This window comes from Nycticebus coucang, chromosome 19 (assembly GCF_027406575.1).
Source record: "Nycticebus coucang isolate mNycCou1 chromosome 19, mNycCou1.pri, whole genome shotgun sequence".
Classification (NCBI taxonomy): Eukaryota; Metazoa; Chordata; class Mammalia; order Primates; family Lorisidae; genus Nycticebus; species Nycticebus coucang.
This window is the reverse complement of record NC_069798.1, coordinates 55177124-55194997: the sequence shown is the minus strand read 5'-3', so window position 1 is coordinate 55194997 and position 17874 is coordinate 55177124. Positions and strand designations below refer to the sequence as shown.

General features: G+C 44.3%; 1 protein-coding gene across 1 annotated transcript; it reads right to left on the bottom strand.

Moving 5' to 3' along the window:
• Nucleotides 1–604: 604 nt before the first annotated feature.
• GRP (gastrin releasing peptide) lies at nt 605–11932 on the bottom strand. The gene is made up of 3 exons (XM_053571811.1): nt 11607–11932; nt 6128–6357; nt 605–948 (listed from the first exon to the last, which is right to left on the bottom strand). Exons 1-2 carry the CDS (start codon nt 11746–11748, stop codon nt 6143–6145), a joined length of 357 nt encoding a protein of 118 aa, XP_053427786.1. The 5' UTR covers nt 11749–11932; the 3' UTR covers nt 605–948; nt 6128–6142.
• Between the last annotated feature and the right edge of the window lie 5942 nt (nt 11933–17874).

Below are 17874 nucleotides of genomic sequence, written 5' to 3'. Positions count from 1 at the left end.
ACGTTCTCTGAAAATGGAAGGAAATCTCTTGAATTCTTCTTATCCTTTTGCTGTGGAGCTAACTAAATCTGGCACTGGGGACTACTTCTCCCAAGCTGGTAATGACATTTTTAAGAAAAAGTGCTACTTGTTCGGCTTAAATACACTGAAAGGGAGGTTTAAAATGAGATAATGCAGGAAATATGGTGACTGTGGATATTTAGATCTCAGTTCCATCTACTAGGTGACTGGACACGTCACCTGACTTCTCTAGTTATCTCTTTCCTCAACTATCTAATGGGAATAATTCTCAGCTTAAAGAACTATTATGAATAGTATATCAATAATATCAGCAAAAATCCGGGTCATAGTAGGAGCTGAAGTGATGGATGGGCCAGCCTCTGTCTTCAACCTGGCCCATCTGACAGTAACAATAAAGTGAGTACAAACTCCCAGCAGTAGCCTCTAGTAAGTCACTACAAGGATTCAGTAAGTGGCCTTCAGAAGGGAAAGCTAAAAATGCAGCCTGACTTAGCCAGTGAGTGCCCAAGTCCATTATCAAGCTGTTTGATAACAACACTATCCTCTCATTTGGCATTGAAATAAAAGGACCCCCTGCCCTTATGGACAACTTGTTTAAGCTTTTATTGTGAATGGTAACAGCTTGGGGCTTTCAATCTAATCAACAAATAGCCTAGCTGTAAAAAGCATTAATTTGGAAGACTCTGTTGGAACAATTGTTCACAGAAAACAAGTTCAAATCAGAAGATGCTGCTTGAAACTCATGAAGTTAGTCAAGGTTGAAAGATACAGAAACAGTTGAGTATTTTGCACAAAGGAAATCTTGATGATCCAGTGGAACCGATGTTTGCAGAATGCAGTCTCTTAGGGGTTTTATTTTTCTCCTTTGAGAGAGATGGTCATTGTTATTTTTCACTCATCTGGGCATTTCTTCTTCTCCTTGAGAACCTGGAGCAGAGAATATACCAACTTAAAAAACATTAGAAAAAGTAAGGCAAAAAAAAGCAATACTGAAATCTAACACTAGAAGTAAATCCATTCCCAACAAACCTATCAGTGTCGCTCGAGAGCTTGTTAAAAACTCACATTCTTGGGTCAACCCCAGACCTACTGAATCAGGGATGGAGTGCAGTGATTTGCTCTCACAAACCCTGCAGATGATTCTGAGCATGTAGAATTTGAGAGCCACAATTGTGACTGGAGGGAGAAATTAACTTCCACTTTTTTTTTTTTTTTAGCTACTGCATTTTGGGGTCTTTTGTTATGTCAGCTTAATTTAAACCCCAATTACTCAGGTATATTTTAACCACTGTTGGGAATTAAATGTATCATCCATAGGAATTTATTTCTTGAGTAGCAGCTGAGAAAGGGGACTCAAAGAATGTAAGATTTGAATTTTTAATTTGCTTATGTTGACAGTGCCTCATGACAACAAAGTTAGTTTCTGAGTTACACAATTACTCGGTACAAACCTACAACTGTAAATGGCAGTCTTGTGGGAAACTTGGGAAATTTGGGGTTCTGCCAATTCTAAGTTTATTATGGTTTGCTTGTTGTCGCTTCTGCTCAAATTAACCAAGACTGAAGAAAGAATGAGTGGTTAGGATTTTAAAATACTTCTTTGTTCCCACAGAATACTCTTCACTTGCTGAGATGAGGACACACTTTGCATCCAGACTAGAGCTTGTTACTCTTCTCAAGATTCTCTGGCTATTCAGATTCCCCAATTTCCAGACCAGACATTTCTTCCTAATAAGGGAACTACTGGTGTTCTTGAGATTATATGCTCTGTTTTGATCAAGCACTCAGCTGTTTTTGACCAAGCACTACTGAGCCCAGGAGCCAGGACCTGGGGTTCAGTTCCCGCACATGCCAATTAGTTTTGCTTTCCTGCAGGAGACCAGGCTGCACTACTGAGTGCTGCCAGCCCACCTGAAAATGCCACCACCCATCCTGCCTTACGAACCACTGGTCATAAACCACTGGAGCCAGAATGAAAGGTAGGGAAGTTCCCTGTTAGCTAAAAACATTGAACATGAGGGTTCTGGCTCAAGGGAATGGAAGTAAAATGAAAAGGACAAAGAGGGATATGGAGCCTAGGAAGTTCAAGGGCCTGGGAGGTGAAGGGCTCCATGTTGCGGGGCGGGAGTAGCTGGAGGTGAGGTGAGGGCTTCACTCTGCTCCTTCACAGAAACCGTCAGGGTAATCGAAAGGTTATCAGTTATTCTTGATTGTGTGTGCTTCTTCTATATTTGGAGTTCCTTTGGAGTATTTCAGATATTAACAAAATCTTCCTATTCTCTGGACTGATTTGGGTGGGACCATGAGAGCAGTCCCCTTGAGTGAAGGGCTCAACTACAACTTGGACTTTGCCTTAGAAGTGAAAACAATGTAACCTAAAAATTTGTACCCTCATATTAATTTGAAAATTTTAAAAAAGTGACAAACTTAGACATTCACTTCTTTTCCGTAACAGCCTTTGGAGCTCATTCCCAGCCCCCTGTCTTCATGTCGTGTGGGCAACTTGGGAAAGGGAGTTAATTTGGGTTTCTGTCAATTCTAAAAAGGAAATGAAGGAAGTAAAATAAATAAAAGGAAAAATAATAAGCATGCAAAGAAGAATGGACTGGATGCCAATTACAAAGGGAACCCAAAGTCCAGCCTACACCTTCAGTGAAACCCAGAACAATGCACAGCCATGACCAGAATTCTGAGGGAGGCCTTAAAGCCAACCTGAATGGTGTTTCGAATTACAGAAACCATGGGCCAAAACTTCCATTAATTGCAGAATAGAACTAAACGATTTGTGAGAAGGGAACAGTTTTAAAAAGGATTAAAGTTCACCTTGAACTTTATTGCCCATAATTGCTATGAAAGTTCTGGAGCCTATTTACCACGATATAGTAGTCTAGATGGCACATCACACAAATATTTTATGAATTAAGTAAATATCTTTGTCATAAAAACATAAGAAATGCTTAGAGTTTCTAATTACAGCTCTGGGAGCGTTGGCAACAGAACTTGATGTTTTATTACTAAAATAGGAGAGGAGAGCATATGTGGATAGTTTTTAATTTTAAGAAAATTCCTGAAGCCTCTGAAAACTGCTGCTAATTCTGGCAGTGCTCAGCTAGGTTATTAAGCTCCTCTCTAACACTGGGAGATACACAATTTCTAATGATCTATTCTCTTGGCATTCCTTCTCTTCCAGTAAGATAATTATAAGATATTTTCAATTTTTGTAACAATGAACTTTCTTTGAGGTAGAATTTCTAGTGCAAGAGGAGTGATAAAATGTTTTGGTCTCTGAAAGACGAAGCTAACTGTGAAATTTTGTTTTCACATTACTGGGAAAGAGAGCCAAAAGAATAGCACCAATGTGTGTAATAGCTCATTATTCAACTTGAGGTGCTACGAAATGGGATGGGCTTTCTAAACTTGCAAAAGATAAAAACAATGCATACAAAGAGTCTCAAAGCAAGACCTGGTTGTAAAAAGATGATCTTTTTCTGCTCACATGGGATGAAAACTGTTCCTTTAAACAGACAGTCTTCACCACTGCCCAACCAACCCATCCTGTGGTAAGTACCATCACACAGAGACCTTTCTGCTATGTTTTTGTGATCACCTTTGAAGCTTAGAGACTATTCTTCTAGATGGAGGGGGACATTTTAGAACCTCAAGGAGGAAAGCTGAATTTTTCAAAAGATTCCAAAGATATGCAAAACCAGGTTTAGGAAATAGAGCAACTCAAAACAAACATTGCTGGTTGGTTCAAAAATGAGTCATTATAGGTTAATAATATGACTGTGTGTGTTGGCGAGGGGAGGGAGGAGTATTTTATGAATAAGCCCTGAGGACAAGTCCATTTCAGCATTTGCAAAAATTATTTAAAGGGTTTTGTGGTGGAGATTTTTGTTCAGATAAATGAGAAGGGTACTGCTGTTAGGTACCCACTGGAATTCTAGCAAAGCCCTTGACTGAGAAAAGGAGCTGAGAAGGCAATCACAAGTTCACAGAATCCACAGAGGCTGATCACATGGCACCCATCCCACAGGTGTGAACTGGAAAATCTCAGGGCTTTGCCCAAAGTTGGTACTTACTTCTGTATTGATTGATTTAACCCAGATTGTCTTTCTCGGAAAAAGCTACCAAAGACTTTCTCTGTGGGTGCTCTGTGCAACAGATGAACTTTCAACTTGCAGTTAGCATAGAAAAATCCATGGCAAACCAAAGGGCAGTGAAACAGAAAGCCTCCCTCCAGAAAAGCCAGCTGAGGCTTGGCAATATCGGACCTGAGGCTCTGTAAAGGGGCCATCAGTCAAGAAAGAGTGGAAGGAGGGAGTTTTCTGAGCTCTGGGAGAGAAAAGCAGTATGTCTATGTCAGGAACAGCGAGAGACACGAGCCTGCTATTGCGTCCTGCAGCCTCCATATTAAAGACCAATGAGACTATTCCCTGGAAGATGCTTTGGATGGTACAGACCGTCCGAGGCAGACTGAGCACAGGCTTCTGCCCTGTTTTCATAAAATGAAAGGTGCTGTGACTAGTTTTAGTTTCCTCACCTCTAAAATGAAGGAAATAATAGGTTCTTCCTTCCAAGACTGCTGTGAGCATAAACCAGAAAATGGAGATATTGCTTAGTTTAATACCTGCATTATAGTAAATACTCATTGTTACTGAAATTATTTTTGCCTTTTATTACATATTTAAAGAAAACCTCATATAAGTTAGTAATAATCATCTCATTTTCAGTTGCCTTGTTTTCTTCTTATAAATTTTATTCTCTTCTTTATTCTGTTCACTGTCTTTGTATCTAAACCTTGCCAGTTTGGTGTCAGTATTTTTCCCTATCCTCTATAAAATCATAAAGAAGATGAATCAGTTGACCTCAGATTGATTTATCAGGTTTTGAAATACTAGGATGAAATCTGAACTAGGTAATCTTGGAACAAATGTGAAGAACTACTACTTTGCATATAAAGTAGCAAACCAGAATGCTGTTTTCTAAAAACATCTATGAAAAAGCTCTTCTACTAATGGTCATCAAAAATAAACATAACATCTGCAGGCCCAGAGAGATTTACACAAATAGGCTATGGACTTACTATCAAAACCTTCTGGTAGCGGCGCCTGTGGCTCAGCGAGTTGGGCGCCGGCCCCACATGCCGAGGGTGGCAGGTTCAAACCCAGCCCCGGTCAAACTGCAACAACAAACAAAAAAAAAAAAAAAAAAAAAACCTTCTGGTAGAACATCGGCAGTTTAAAAAATACCACCAATGCCTGTAATCCTAGCACTCTGGGAGGCTGAGGCAGAGACTCTCTTGAGCTTGGGAGTTTCAGGCAGGCCTGAGCAAGAGCAAGACCCCCTCACTACTAAAAATAGAAAAATTAGCTGGGTGTTGTGGTGGGCACAACACATCCCTGCTACTTAGGAGGCTGAGACAGGAGGATCACTTGAGCCCAGAAGTTTGAGGTTGCTGTGAACTACGACACTACTGCACACTAGTCTGGGCAACAGAGTAAGACTCTGTCTCCAAAAATAAATAAAAATTTTAAAATGACGTGCTCGGTGCCCATAGCACAGTGGTTATGGCACCGGCCACATGTACCGAGGCTGGCGGGTTCGTATCTAGCCCGGGCCAGCTAAACAACAATGTCAACTGCAACAAAAAAAATAGCCAGGGGTTGTGGTGGGCGCCTGTAGTCCCAGCTACTTGGGAGGCTGAGGCAAGAGAATTGCTTGAGCCCAAGAATTTGAGGTTGCTGTGAGCTGTGACACCACAGCCCTCTACCAGGGGCAACATAGTGAGACTCTGTCTCAAAAAAAATTTTTTTCTTAAATGCCACCAATGCACAATTTGTAATAAATACAGTTGCTAATAAAACTCCTAACTTGGAGTTTGAAATCAATACCTTTTCCATGTGCTAACAGGAAAAATAAACTATTATGTCAAAGAGAAAGATAGCACGGAAATCGTCTACAGATTTGCTTCGCACGTATTGCTGTTGGCCTAATGTAGTGGTTGTGAAGGCTTAAAGCAATTTTCTTCTTCCCTGATTCAACTTCTCCTTTTTCCAATCTCTCCATATACCTCCCACCCCACTTCTCCAGTTTGTTTGTTTACCTTTGCAATTTGAATCTACATCTTTGAAGCTGCTGAATCCCAAGTAGGCTGGTAGTTGCCCAAGGTCTGTGCTTGAGGCTGGAGGCTTCTGTTCCCCTTTGCTTCTAGGAGATCCAGCAAATTCCTTGCAGCATCTTCCCACTGAATGTACTCTGTCAGCTGCTGTTTTAGGCTCCTTTCTTCAGAAATAGGTGGGGATTCTCCTGTGCTCTTTTTTCCCATTAAGTGCCCTATAAAAAAACACACACACACACAGGTGGCACCTGTGGCTCAAAGGAGTAGGGCACCGGCCCCATATACCGGAGGTGGCGGGTTCAGACCCGGCCCTGGCCAAAAACTGCCCAAAAAACAAAAACAAAAAAAACCAGAATGCCACAAATTTAACCAAAGGAAATGAATGAAAGAGAAATTTTAAAGGATACCAATTATGTGTCTGCTTCTTCCTCCTAAGTGCAGAACAAATAGCATTTTATTATTAGGAGTTAGTTCATAAACGATAGACAGATTTTGCTCTCTGTTCAAAATGTGCAATGAGCTGGGCAGAATTGAGAATTGCAGCCCAAGAGCCCTGGGTTTGGTTCCAGCAACTCTCCTAAATAGTTAGGTGACCTCTGCCAAGTCATTTTAGCGTGGCCAGTCTTCAATTTTCTCCAGTATAAAATGAACAGGGTAGACAAGAGTAATCTAAGGAAGCTTCCATATCTAAAATTTTATCATCAATTCTGTGTGTTACACTGAATTCTATTCTCAAGTGAAAGATGGAGTTTAAATGTCTTCCCCAGTCAATTTTGAATTGCTGCTGAAAATAAAAATCTTGCTGCTTTTCTCTGTGTGGATTTAAAAAACTATCTATTACTTTCCTCTTATCTATAATACAAAAATACCAAAGGAATTTTTCACATAAACTTTTACAGAATTTTAGTTAAATTCGAATCTAGGAAATTTTACCTAGAAATTACACTTTGTTAAGTGTGTCATAAAAAGCAAGTTGAAAACGAGTTCTGAGTAACACCTCCTAGCCACAGACATGCAGGATTTTCTCTTGAGTGTCTGAAATTATCAGTAAAAGTCCATCAGTGGCTCCAGAAATGTGTGTTTGCCATATAAAAAAATAAAAACCTGTTCATGCCTGCAAGAGAGGGTAATACAGACTCAGAAATGGGTAGAGAATTCAAGGTCTTCATACTTAAGACTTTGCTTAAATATACTCACGTCATCTGCCCTCTCCAGTTGGCTGTCCCCATCTCCCTGTGATTAGGCTTTATAGCATTTAGGAATTTCCAATATCAATGAAACCCTGGTGCTTCTGACTTAAAGCACACAAGGAAATAGATCCTTTTAGTTCCAATGTTGACTGTCATTAGAAATATTTATGGAAAATATTCAGGGAATAATGTTTGAAAGATCTTCAGTCTCCTCCTATTGAAAGAGGCCCTTTCCCAGCAACTATATCCACCAACAGTGAAGCCCTCACTCTAATTTCATTATTTTCATGTATGTACTGGATGTTTTAAATGCCGTATTTCATTTGATCCATAATATAATAGCTTGGTGTAAAATAGACTTGCCAGAGATCTTACAGATGTAAGCAAAGGTTCTAGGATTAAAATCAGTTCCACAGACTTTATCATACTACCTCATGGGGTCCTTAAACTTCCTAAGAATATAAGACAGTTAAAAATCATTCTGGGGTCTGGAAATAAGGATAAGGTCTACAAAAGGGTTGCTACTGTTATGAAAAGGAATAGGGAGTCTGGATTGGTATAGCATGACTCATTACATGACTTGGAAAAATTAATTCAGTGGCTATTGGGGAGCCTTAAAACGAATGCATTGCAGCGGGAGCACTTGCCAAGTCGCCTGTGACACACCTCACACAATTTCAAAACCCTGTTAGGGATACTGTCTCAAGTGAAGAATTAGAATCCAGAACGACTGGGTCCTTATCTATCTGCTTTGTCAACCTGGCACCCAGACATCCCCTAAATAGCTTTGCATTAGCCTTAACAGTGATTATATTGTACAACTTCCCAGGAAGTGGTACTGTATTCGGCTTTATTTTTATGAAGGAAACTGAGTCATGGTGATGGGAAGGCAGGATTAGAACCCCACTGCTCCCAGTAATGACCTGGGTCTCTCTTGCCTTCTTAATCGCCCATCATCTAGTTAAGAAGCTAGAAATGAGAAAAGAGTTATTGCCAATGAAGTAGAGGGATCATGGAGATATTTTTGCAAATAAGAACTTCATTTTTGTCATGGCTGAAAAATTTAGCGGACTTTTCTAACATGGGAGAAGAAAGTCATCCTCCATTCTGTGATTTCTCTGAATGTCCATGCTTTCATATATATATATGGTAAACGTGTTCACCTCCTCACCCCTAGATCCACAGACTGGTTATTAAGGAAAGCACACCATCTAAAGCACCCCAGGGAAGCACACATTCCCTTCCCTGGGTCCTATTTTACTTTTGAGCTGGCTGCTGTCAACCGTATCATCATCTCCATGGCAACAGGGATGATATGCCCTCTTCCCCCATCATTACTGGTCATGAGTCCATATCATAATAATGGAGATCTTAGCATAGGCAAAAGACAAAACTAAAAACCTTGCTCGGAGGGAGGGAAAAAAAACCCTTTTGTACTTTTTAATCACGGAAAAATACCACTAAAGGGCAGTTTTGAAACCTAAATGAGAAAGTCATAAGTTAAAGTGCTGAGTGCTTCTAAGAACTACTGTTTCTGGAGCCGCTTAAACTCTTCCATGGTTTATGGGACAGCACTACAATGACAAGCCCTTCTGCAGCCAAACACTGCTGCTTCTGAATTTAACCTTCTGGGACCCACCTTACACCACAATTAGGAGCATTTCATGGGAGAACAGCGAATAGTCACCAGTATCAGTGCTGACACATATTTTCGTTTTGGTTTTTTTTTTTTGTAGAGACAGAGTCCCACTTTATCGCCCTCGGTAGAGTGCCATGGCATCACACAGCTCACAGCAACCTCCAACTCCTGGGCTGAAGCGATTCTCTTGCCTCAGCCTCCCGAGTAGCTGGGACTACAGGCGCCTGCCACAACGCCCGGCTATTTTTTGGTTTGCAGTTCAGCCGGGGCTGGGTTTGAACCCGCCACCCTTGGTATGTGGGGCCGCCGCCCTACAGACTAAGCCACAGGATTTTCATCACACAAACAAAACATTTCCATGAACACGAAGCCAGGCAAAAATTTGTTAAGTGTTCAAGCTGTTAACCTGTTTTCCATTGTTGCACCCTGCTTCTCTCAGCTGGAAGGAGCAATTCACTTAACAAGCTTGTAAATGTGTGTGCTGACAGTTTCCTTGTGGACAGCAATATGTAGCTTTCCACTTTCTATAATTAAAACTAAACTGGATGGTTTTGATGACTGGGGAGGATAGACTTTTTCTTGGGAATAACTGAAAGCTACATTTAAATTTTAACACTATCATTCATCCTGGTCATGCTCACCTGCCATCAGAAGGCAGGTCTACCCAAAGCAAACTTTTTCTCAACCACAATGTAATTTTAGACGGAAATGCGATTCCCTACCTCACCTTGTTTCCTGTGTTCTTCCTATACTCTGCACAGCCATCAAAGAGAGAAATAAGTTAAAATTTTAAAAAAGAATTTGAGAATAATTAAGAAAATAGTGCTTGGGGTGGCTATTGCTTGGTATAACTTGGGGTTAGGAGTGCCCAAGGACCACTTTACAGCGTGATTAAATGCCAGGCACCATAAATACAGAGGACAGATGTGCTTCAGAATTACAGCAAAGTGGGGTAGGCTTAGCTTGCACTGGCAGGGACGCTGGCTCCCCAGCTCACTCCATAGCCCTCCTTTTAGCCGGCAAGGATACTTAATAATAAGCTTTTTTAATACAAAATATGCACAAGCAAAAAATGGTTGGAAATCTGGATGTTTCATTCCATCTTTCCAGGCTGGTGGCTGGACCAGACACAGGCCCCATGATCTATAAGTTCCCAGAAACCCTTTTTTAATGATGTATCAGTTCTAAGTTTGGAATCTTCAACTCCTTCTAAGTATCCTTCATTCATGAAATGCAGGGGTTCCCAGCTTCAGCCACCCAACCTCTCCTCTCCACACCAGACTCGTGGGTTCTTGGCGTGCCTCAGCTGTCACGAATCCTCTCATCCCTGAGACTGTGAAGACTTGGCTAATGATTCTTTGAGCAACAACAGAAACTACTCCCTTACACCCTCTGCGCTCTTGACTTCTCTGACAGAAGTGCCCACAACCCAGAGGAGCCAAGGACAAGAGACAATTCCCGCCTCACTCCTTCCCCCAAATTCTTCCTTGTCTCTCAGATCTGTATGTCGATTTATATCTGAATTAGCAGATAACCCTTCCAGTCCACCGATCCCAGTTCCTAAGTAGAAGACTCAGGAAACACACACACACACAACCACTGAAATCTCTTCAAGGACCGACTTGGGTTGTCCTAGTTGTCTATATGGGCGGCGGGAGGTAGTTGTGAGGAAGTCAGACGCTCGGTATTAGCCGACGCTGTGCCTGCAGAGGCTGCCGGCCACTACCGGGCCCCTTGCCCCGCCGAATCCGGAGCGACGCTGGGCGGACTCCTGACCCCCAGGCGCCCTCTGCATCTGCCACACAGCGGGAGGGTATTCTCCGCTGGGGACTCCGGGTGTTGGAGGGAGGGACCGCCAGAGCGTGAGAACTTCGGAGTTGGTGCTGGAAAGCAGAACAAGTTGGCAAAAGGGATGAGAAAAGAGGTGGGGAAAGGGAGAAGTCCTGGGTCTAGAGAGGGGATGAAAGAGCTGGGCTCAGAGGGGCAGGGAGGCGGCGACCAGCTGGGAGAGCACGCGTGATCCCCGGCGCCGAACCAGCTCGCTGGAAAAGGGGAGGGTTGGGCAAAAGGCGGGCAAGAGAATATCGCCGCAAAGGGAAAAGAAGGATGGAGAAAACTCAGGAGAGCCGCAAACAGAGGCGGGATTCGGGCACCGCTCGCTGGACAGACTTGAAACCAAGCGCGGGCGCTGCGCCCCAGATGCCCAAACCTGAGGCTTTGCCAGGCGCAAAGGCGCAGCCTAGGTTCCAGCCCTCGCCAGTCGGTCGGAGAAGCTGGACCAGGGCCCTGACGTGCACTCAGGGGTTCACCTCCCCGAAGTTGTTGATGGAAAGTACGGTGCCAGACAGGGGTAAGAGTAGGCGGACAAAGGGAGGAGTTGAGTAGATGATCTGCGTGTGGGATGGGTTTTTGGAGAGCTGCGCGCTGGTGGGGAAAGAATCAAGGGACCAGCCTGAGGCCAGTAAGGGACCGATGGGCTCTCAGGATGGGGGATGGTAAAGTGGAGTTTTAGGTGAAAGGGGAAGGTATTTCGGTAGAAGGATCGGAACACACCCAGCCCCCCAAACCCAGCTGGGAAATGCTGAGATGGGAGAGAGGTCCCCTCCAGCGGACACATCTCTCCAAGGACACTCACCCACCGCCCAGTGGTTGCCGCGAGGGTACATCTTGGTCAGCATGGTCCCTCCTCCCACTGGCACCGGGACCGCTGGTCCCCGGGGCGCCTGGCAGAGGACCAAAGCCAAGAGGAGGACGAGCGGGAGCTCACGGCCGCGCATGGTCCCGGCGGGAAGCCCTGTGAGCGCTGGTGTGAGTCTGGGCGAGGCCGGGTGAAGAGTGCGCTCTTCCCACGGAGGAGCAAAGGGAGGACCAGAACCTCGAAGGAGCTCCGCCACCGCAGCCGCCGGTGCCACTGCTGCAGCCCCCACTTTATATGCAAGCTCGGGAGGGGGCGGGGGGGCTCTTCACCGTGGACCAGAGCGCTCTGACGTCTCCCTGTAGCCAGCCGGGGCGCTGGGACGCCCGACCTGGAAAATTATCTGTCTCCCCGCCAAGTGATGAAAAGGCTGAGTGTACACTGCCCCTCTTCCTTCCCTCATAGTCCCGTCGCCCTTCCTATATCGGATTAATTCCTCCCGTCCTCGACGCCTTCGCTCCAACAATGAAGTCCTCCCTCTCCAGCCTCCCCTGGGGCCTCCAGCGTCAGCAGCCTTCGGATTCCGCCAGGGGGAGCGGCGACCCAGCCGCCTGAACTCGGGGGTTGGAGAGGGGTAAGCTGGAAGGAGGGATGCTGTGGGGCTGGGCTCCCCTGGAGGAGATTGCACAGTGATTGCAAGGGACCTCTGGTTCTCCAGACCTTTCCCCTCCATGGACCAGCCGGTAGGCGTCCTGACCTTGCCTCCTCCTTGCATCTCTCCCTCTCTTTCTCTCTCTCCAGCAACAGTATGGTCAGCTGCACATCGGTTTTCTGCATCCCTGTCCCCTGCTCACTTGCATAACAGACACGGAATGAAGCAAAAGCCACATGGATACAGCTTCACAATCATACAGCTTCACCTTCCGTGTCATCAAGGAAGAAACTGCTGATCTCCCTAAGCTGCACCTACTAGAAAGCTCTCACTATCCCCAAGCTGCTACACACACACACACACACACACACACACACACACACACACACACACACACATACACACACACCTCTGTGTAGAGTTGCTCAATTTACCTCTGCTCTTTCTGGCCTCACATTTAAAGAATAATCATCAGCCCAATCCCCGAAGCTCTAGGTGCCATGGATACAAAAGGGTGAGCACCATAGTGATGCAACAATAAATAGAAGCTAGTAGTGTGCCGCTGCCCACGGTTTGGCTGCCAGATCTGCTCCCTTGGCTGTGTTTGGAATAGGTGAGGTCAACTCCTCACCGAGCCTTTGTGACTCTCCTCCTTGGTGGGTCCTTAGTGTTCCATGGTGTTGATACTGATGAAGTTGAAAACATCCATTTCTGGTGATTCAGTGCATTTGTGACATTCTTAGGCAATCACACACATGTTGCATAACTGAGTATTCTTGGGCTTGAAGAGTATTTTCATGCAAGTGCCTGACTCTAAGGGAAAAAATGCTAATTTTAAGATCATTAATAGTAGCCAAAGAAGTACAGGAATACTACACCCAAGGGAGTAATCCAAGTGAAAATCAAAATGAAAAGTCTACAATGGGCCTGGACTCCCTCCCTCCTGGATTCTCAGCCTCTGCACACCATCAGTGAGTAGCTGTCCCACTGACAGGTAACTGATAGTCCCTAGGCTTGCCACCTCCTGCTCAGGGAGCTTGAGTAAACACAGGGGCCTGGTCACGTCCCTCTGTGTACCTGCAGGACACCTGGGTCATAGTAGGACTTGGTATGTATTTGTTGAATGAGCAACTAACCTAAGAAGTGCGTAGTTTTAAATGCCTTCTACAAGCCCACAATTTTTTTTCTTTATTTCAAAGTAATATGAGGGTAAAAAATTTTAGATTACATAGTTCTCACTTCCAGGGTAAAGTTCCAGTTGTAAAAGAGCCCATCACCCAGAGGGCCTGTCATATACCCTCATAATGTGCACTATAGGTGAGATCCCACCCATACCCTCCCTCCTTCTGCCAATCGTCCTCCCCCTCCCACCTTCCTTCTCCCTCCTCCCCTGCCCTTATACTGGACTATATTTGTGTTTTATTGTTCATATGATGATGTAATTGTTTATATATTGGCTTCATATTAATACTGAGTACATTGGATATCTATTTTTTCATTCTTGCAATACTTTACTAAGAAGAATTGTTTCAGCTCCTTCCAGGTAAATGTAAAAGATGTAAAGTCTCCGTCTTTTTCATGGCTGAATAGTATTCCATGCTATACAGATACCACAGTTGGTTGATCTATTCATGGGTTGTGGGCATTTGGCTTGCTTCCATGACTTGGCAATTCTGATTTGAGCTGCAATAAACATTCTGGTGCAAATGTCTTTGTGGTAAAACATTAAACCCCTATCTCTCCAGATCAAGTTGTAGAAAAATATTCTTTCCTCTCACTTTAATCAAGACTATTTTAGAATCATTTAAATAAAATTCTCCACCCCTATGAAACTAAGGGAAAAACACTGTAATGTCACTCAAGTATAGGGACAGTTCTACAGAAAGCACAACTCTTCTGTGAATTCAGGCAACCCACAGTTTCTAATATCCTTTACAGGTCAGAAGAATCTCAGGCCCCTCTATTCATGTTAGCTCTTGCTCCAAGTTCCCCAACCCACAGGTTGTCTGCCTCTAGACTGAGTCTGGGCCATGTGACTTGCTCTGGCATCCAATAAGGTCAGCACCTCTGTCCATCTTGTTTGGGAAGGGGGGGGTCATGTCTATAGTGCCTGGCACAGACTTAGGCCTAGAGAAGGGACTAAACAGATGTGAAAGGCCTGCACTGTCCTCCAGGTGAGTTCAGTCCCCTAAATAGAGGCTAGGCTGAGTTCAGTCCTCTAACTAGAAAATGTAGTGGATTATTACCAGTTAGAGAATGGAATTATTACATGTTTGATTCAGCTGATATGAGTGAGCTCCAACAGATCCTGGCTGGAAAGGTGGGGGGTTCCTCTCATGTGCCTTTTAAAATCGTCCCCAGGTAGAGATGATTAACCTTAGTTTTTTTTGTTTGTTTTTGTTTTTGTTTTTGTTTTGAGACAGAGTTTGAAGCTGTTGCCCTGGGTAGAAGGCTGTGTCATCATAGCTCACAGCAACCTCCAACTTGGGCTAAAGTGATCCTCTTGCCTCAGTTTTTCTATTTTTCATAGAGATGGGTTCTCACTTTTTCTCAGGCTGGTTTTGAACTCGGGAGCTCAAGCAACCCACCCTCCTGGGCCTCCCAGAGTGCTAGGATTACAGGCATGAGCCAGCGCATCCAGCCCCCACTGACTTACTTAAGAAAAAGCTAAACCCCTGAATTGAGAGTTCACAATGCAATTACCCAAAGTTTGTTTCTCTCTCTCTCTCTCTTTTTGGCCCAGGGCAGGTGTTCCAGATTGGCAGGCAGTTCTGTTCCACCGAGTTGTTCAGAAACCTGGGTTCATAGGTTCATAGTATTTCCTGTCTCTATCATTCCAGGCACAGCCCCACTCAAAGGGCTGACCTGCAAAGAGATAAGAAACTTGTGTCAGAATGTAAACCAATGCACTGCTGCCTTCATCGAGAACATCTTGCTATAAAAAAAATGTCAACTGAATGAAACAATGTGTTCAATGATACTGATTTTCCTTCTGGCACAAGGTCTTTATCTCATTGTGGATGCATAAGAAATAGTTTGGGAATGAGCAGCTGATATCTATTAGACCACCCATGATTAGTACTCTGTTAGAGCACTGTTCTTCCCATCTGTATGGCTTGGGTTACAGCTGGAGGGAAGCCAAAGTGGAGAAGGATGCCAACTCTCTTAGCCTACCAGCCCAAATGTAGCACTTACCTCTTCTGTTCACATTTCATTAGCAAAGAGTCAGCCACATGGTCACAGATGACTGCAAGGGAGGTTGGAGTTTACAATCTTGTATCAGTTATGCCTGATTGCATCTCTGTGAAAACAGAAGCCAAAGGAATTTGATGGGCAGCTGAGAAACTCTGCAAGAACCAGCATGGTGTGCCTCAGGCATGATTAAATAAACTGGATTCTACAAGGTTGGTCAGAGAGAGAATCTCCTCATAAGGAGGAGCAACTGGGATTCCCAAATCCTCTGCCTCAAAGTTCTGCGTCTTTTAGGGCACTGGTCCCCAACTTTTCTGGCACCAGGGACTGGTTTCATGGAAGATAATTTTTTTTTGCAGTTTTTTTTTTTTTTTGCCAGGGCCCAGTTTGAACCCATCTCCTCTGGTATACGGGGCCAGTGCCTGACTCCTTTGAGCCACAGGCGCCACCCAAGATAATTTTTTCATGATGAGCGAGGGGGATGGTTTTGGTATGAGTCTGCAAGCAATTGATTTATTATGGTCCCTATGCAATCAGACCTCTCTGCTAATGATAATCTGTATTTGCAGCTGCCCCCCAGCACTGGCGTCACCCCCTCAGCTCCTCCTCAAATCATCAGGCATGAGATTCTCATTAGGAGCATGTAACTTTCATCCCTCAAATGCAGTTTACAGTAGGATTCTCACTCCTATGAGAATCTAATGTCACTGCTGATCTGACAGGAGGAGGCACTCAGGAGGTGATGGGAGCAATGGGGAGGAACTGTATATACAGCTGACACTTTGCTCACTGCCTGTTGATCTTCTCCTGATGTGCAGCCCAGTTCCTAACTGGGCCAGTATTGGTCCACAGCCTGGGCATTGGGGAGCACGTCTTAGAGGATCTCTTGTTATTACCATGACCAGCACCCGCTGGGCTCAGTGGGTACTGTATCCTCTTATCTCTGGCCCAAACCAGGATGCCCCTTTTTCCATTTCCCCATTCAAGAGCCTTTAAGCTAATCTTCCTAAAAGAACCTTATCATTTAGCTACTTCTACAAAAGTTCCGTGTGACAAACTGCCACATTTCAGTGGCACACAACAATTAGATTTATATCACGTGTTCTCAAGTGGCTCTGTTGGTTCCCTGTGGGTTCTGCCGTTCTAGGCTCCAGACTTTGGTCATTGCACACGTCTGTTACCTGCTGAAACCAGTGGACAGGCAAGAGCATGCTCCCCTCATGGCAGAGCAGAGATACAACAAGCAATAGGTTCACATGCTGTCCTTTCTCCCTCATGCCGTTGGGAGAAGACGCCGACAGTCTTGCATTGCTCGTGATGTTACTGTGATGAGGATGTGGCTTCAGGGAGGGCTAAAGAATGGGACCTCTACTTTAATCTATTATAGCACAGAGAGAGTAGAGGGGAAATAGACACAAAGAATAATATCCAGAAAAACGATCTGGCCAATGGCATGGTGTTTATGCAGTGGCCAGACATCCCCCTGCAGAATGTCTACGGCCACACTCCTATGTGCCTATCCCCAGGTGGCATTTTCCTGAAAATTCTAGAGCTTTTTCCTGCAATGGGCTCTCTCCTCCATAAGGCATGAAATATGTGTCTTTTTACATTATAAAGATTTCAGGGTATTTTCGTTTGTATCTTGGAACTTTTCTCTCCCATAGGAGAGAAAAGGCTAGGCTAGGTGATAAGACTTCAAGGGGCTCACTGCAAAGGCTCAGATGGTCTGGTCTATTTAGGTCTGTGCTTGTGGTGGGAAGAGAGACCCACTTGAGCTAGCTCAAGCAACATGGGGATATCAAGATACTCAAAGACAGGAACCGTATGGTTCAGCTGGGTCTCAGAGCAATGAGGACTGGACCCAAGGCCCCTCAGGCCTGCCCCATTCTCTTCTCTAGGGACTGAGTTCCTTGCTCACCCCTGAGTTTTCATTTCTGCATAACTTCAGCCTATTCTGTGGCCCACTGAATGCATCCCCCAGGGGATTCAGGTTTCAACAAGCTTTTTACTGTGTAACAAGTTATATATACATATATATATTTTTTTTTTTTTTTTTATTCATCTAAGAAATAAGGAACTGCCCATTGGTTCCTAATCAGGTTGAAATAACCAGCCTTCCCAAAGAGAGTCAGTGTAAATTCCAACCTAAGTCAATGAAATGTTTCACTTTAGTCTTTTCAGCTGCATCAGGGGTAAATGTATGTTTTTAGGCTTGCTTTTTGAAGCATGGAAAATAGCTCGTAGTTCTCTGCCATCGCTCTTAGGGGATTCCAAATTTGGAATCTCTGCTAAAATTTAAGGGACTACTTTAGCAAAATGAAAATAGCTCAGTGAGGGAAATACCTTAAGCCATATGCTGCAGCCGGTGAAGGCTTTGAGGGCAGGTCTTGCTGCAGTGAGATGCCCTAAGATCACCAGGTCCAA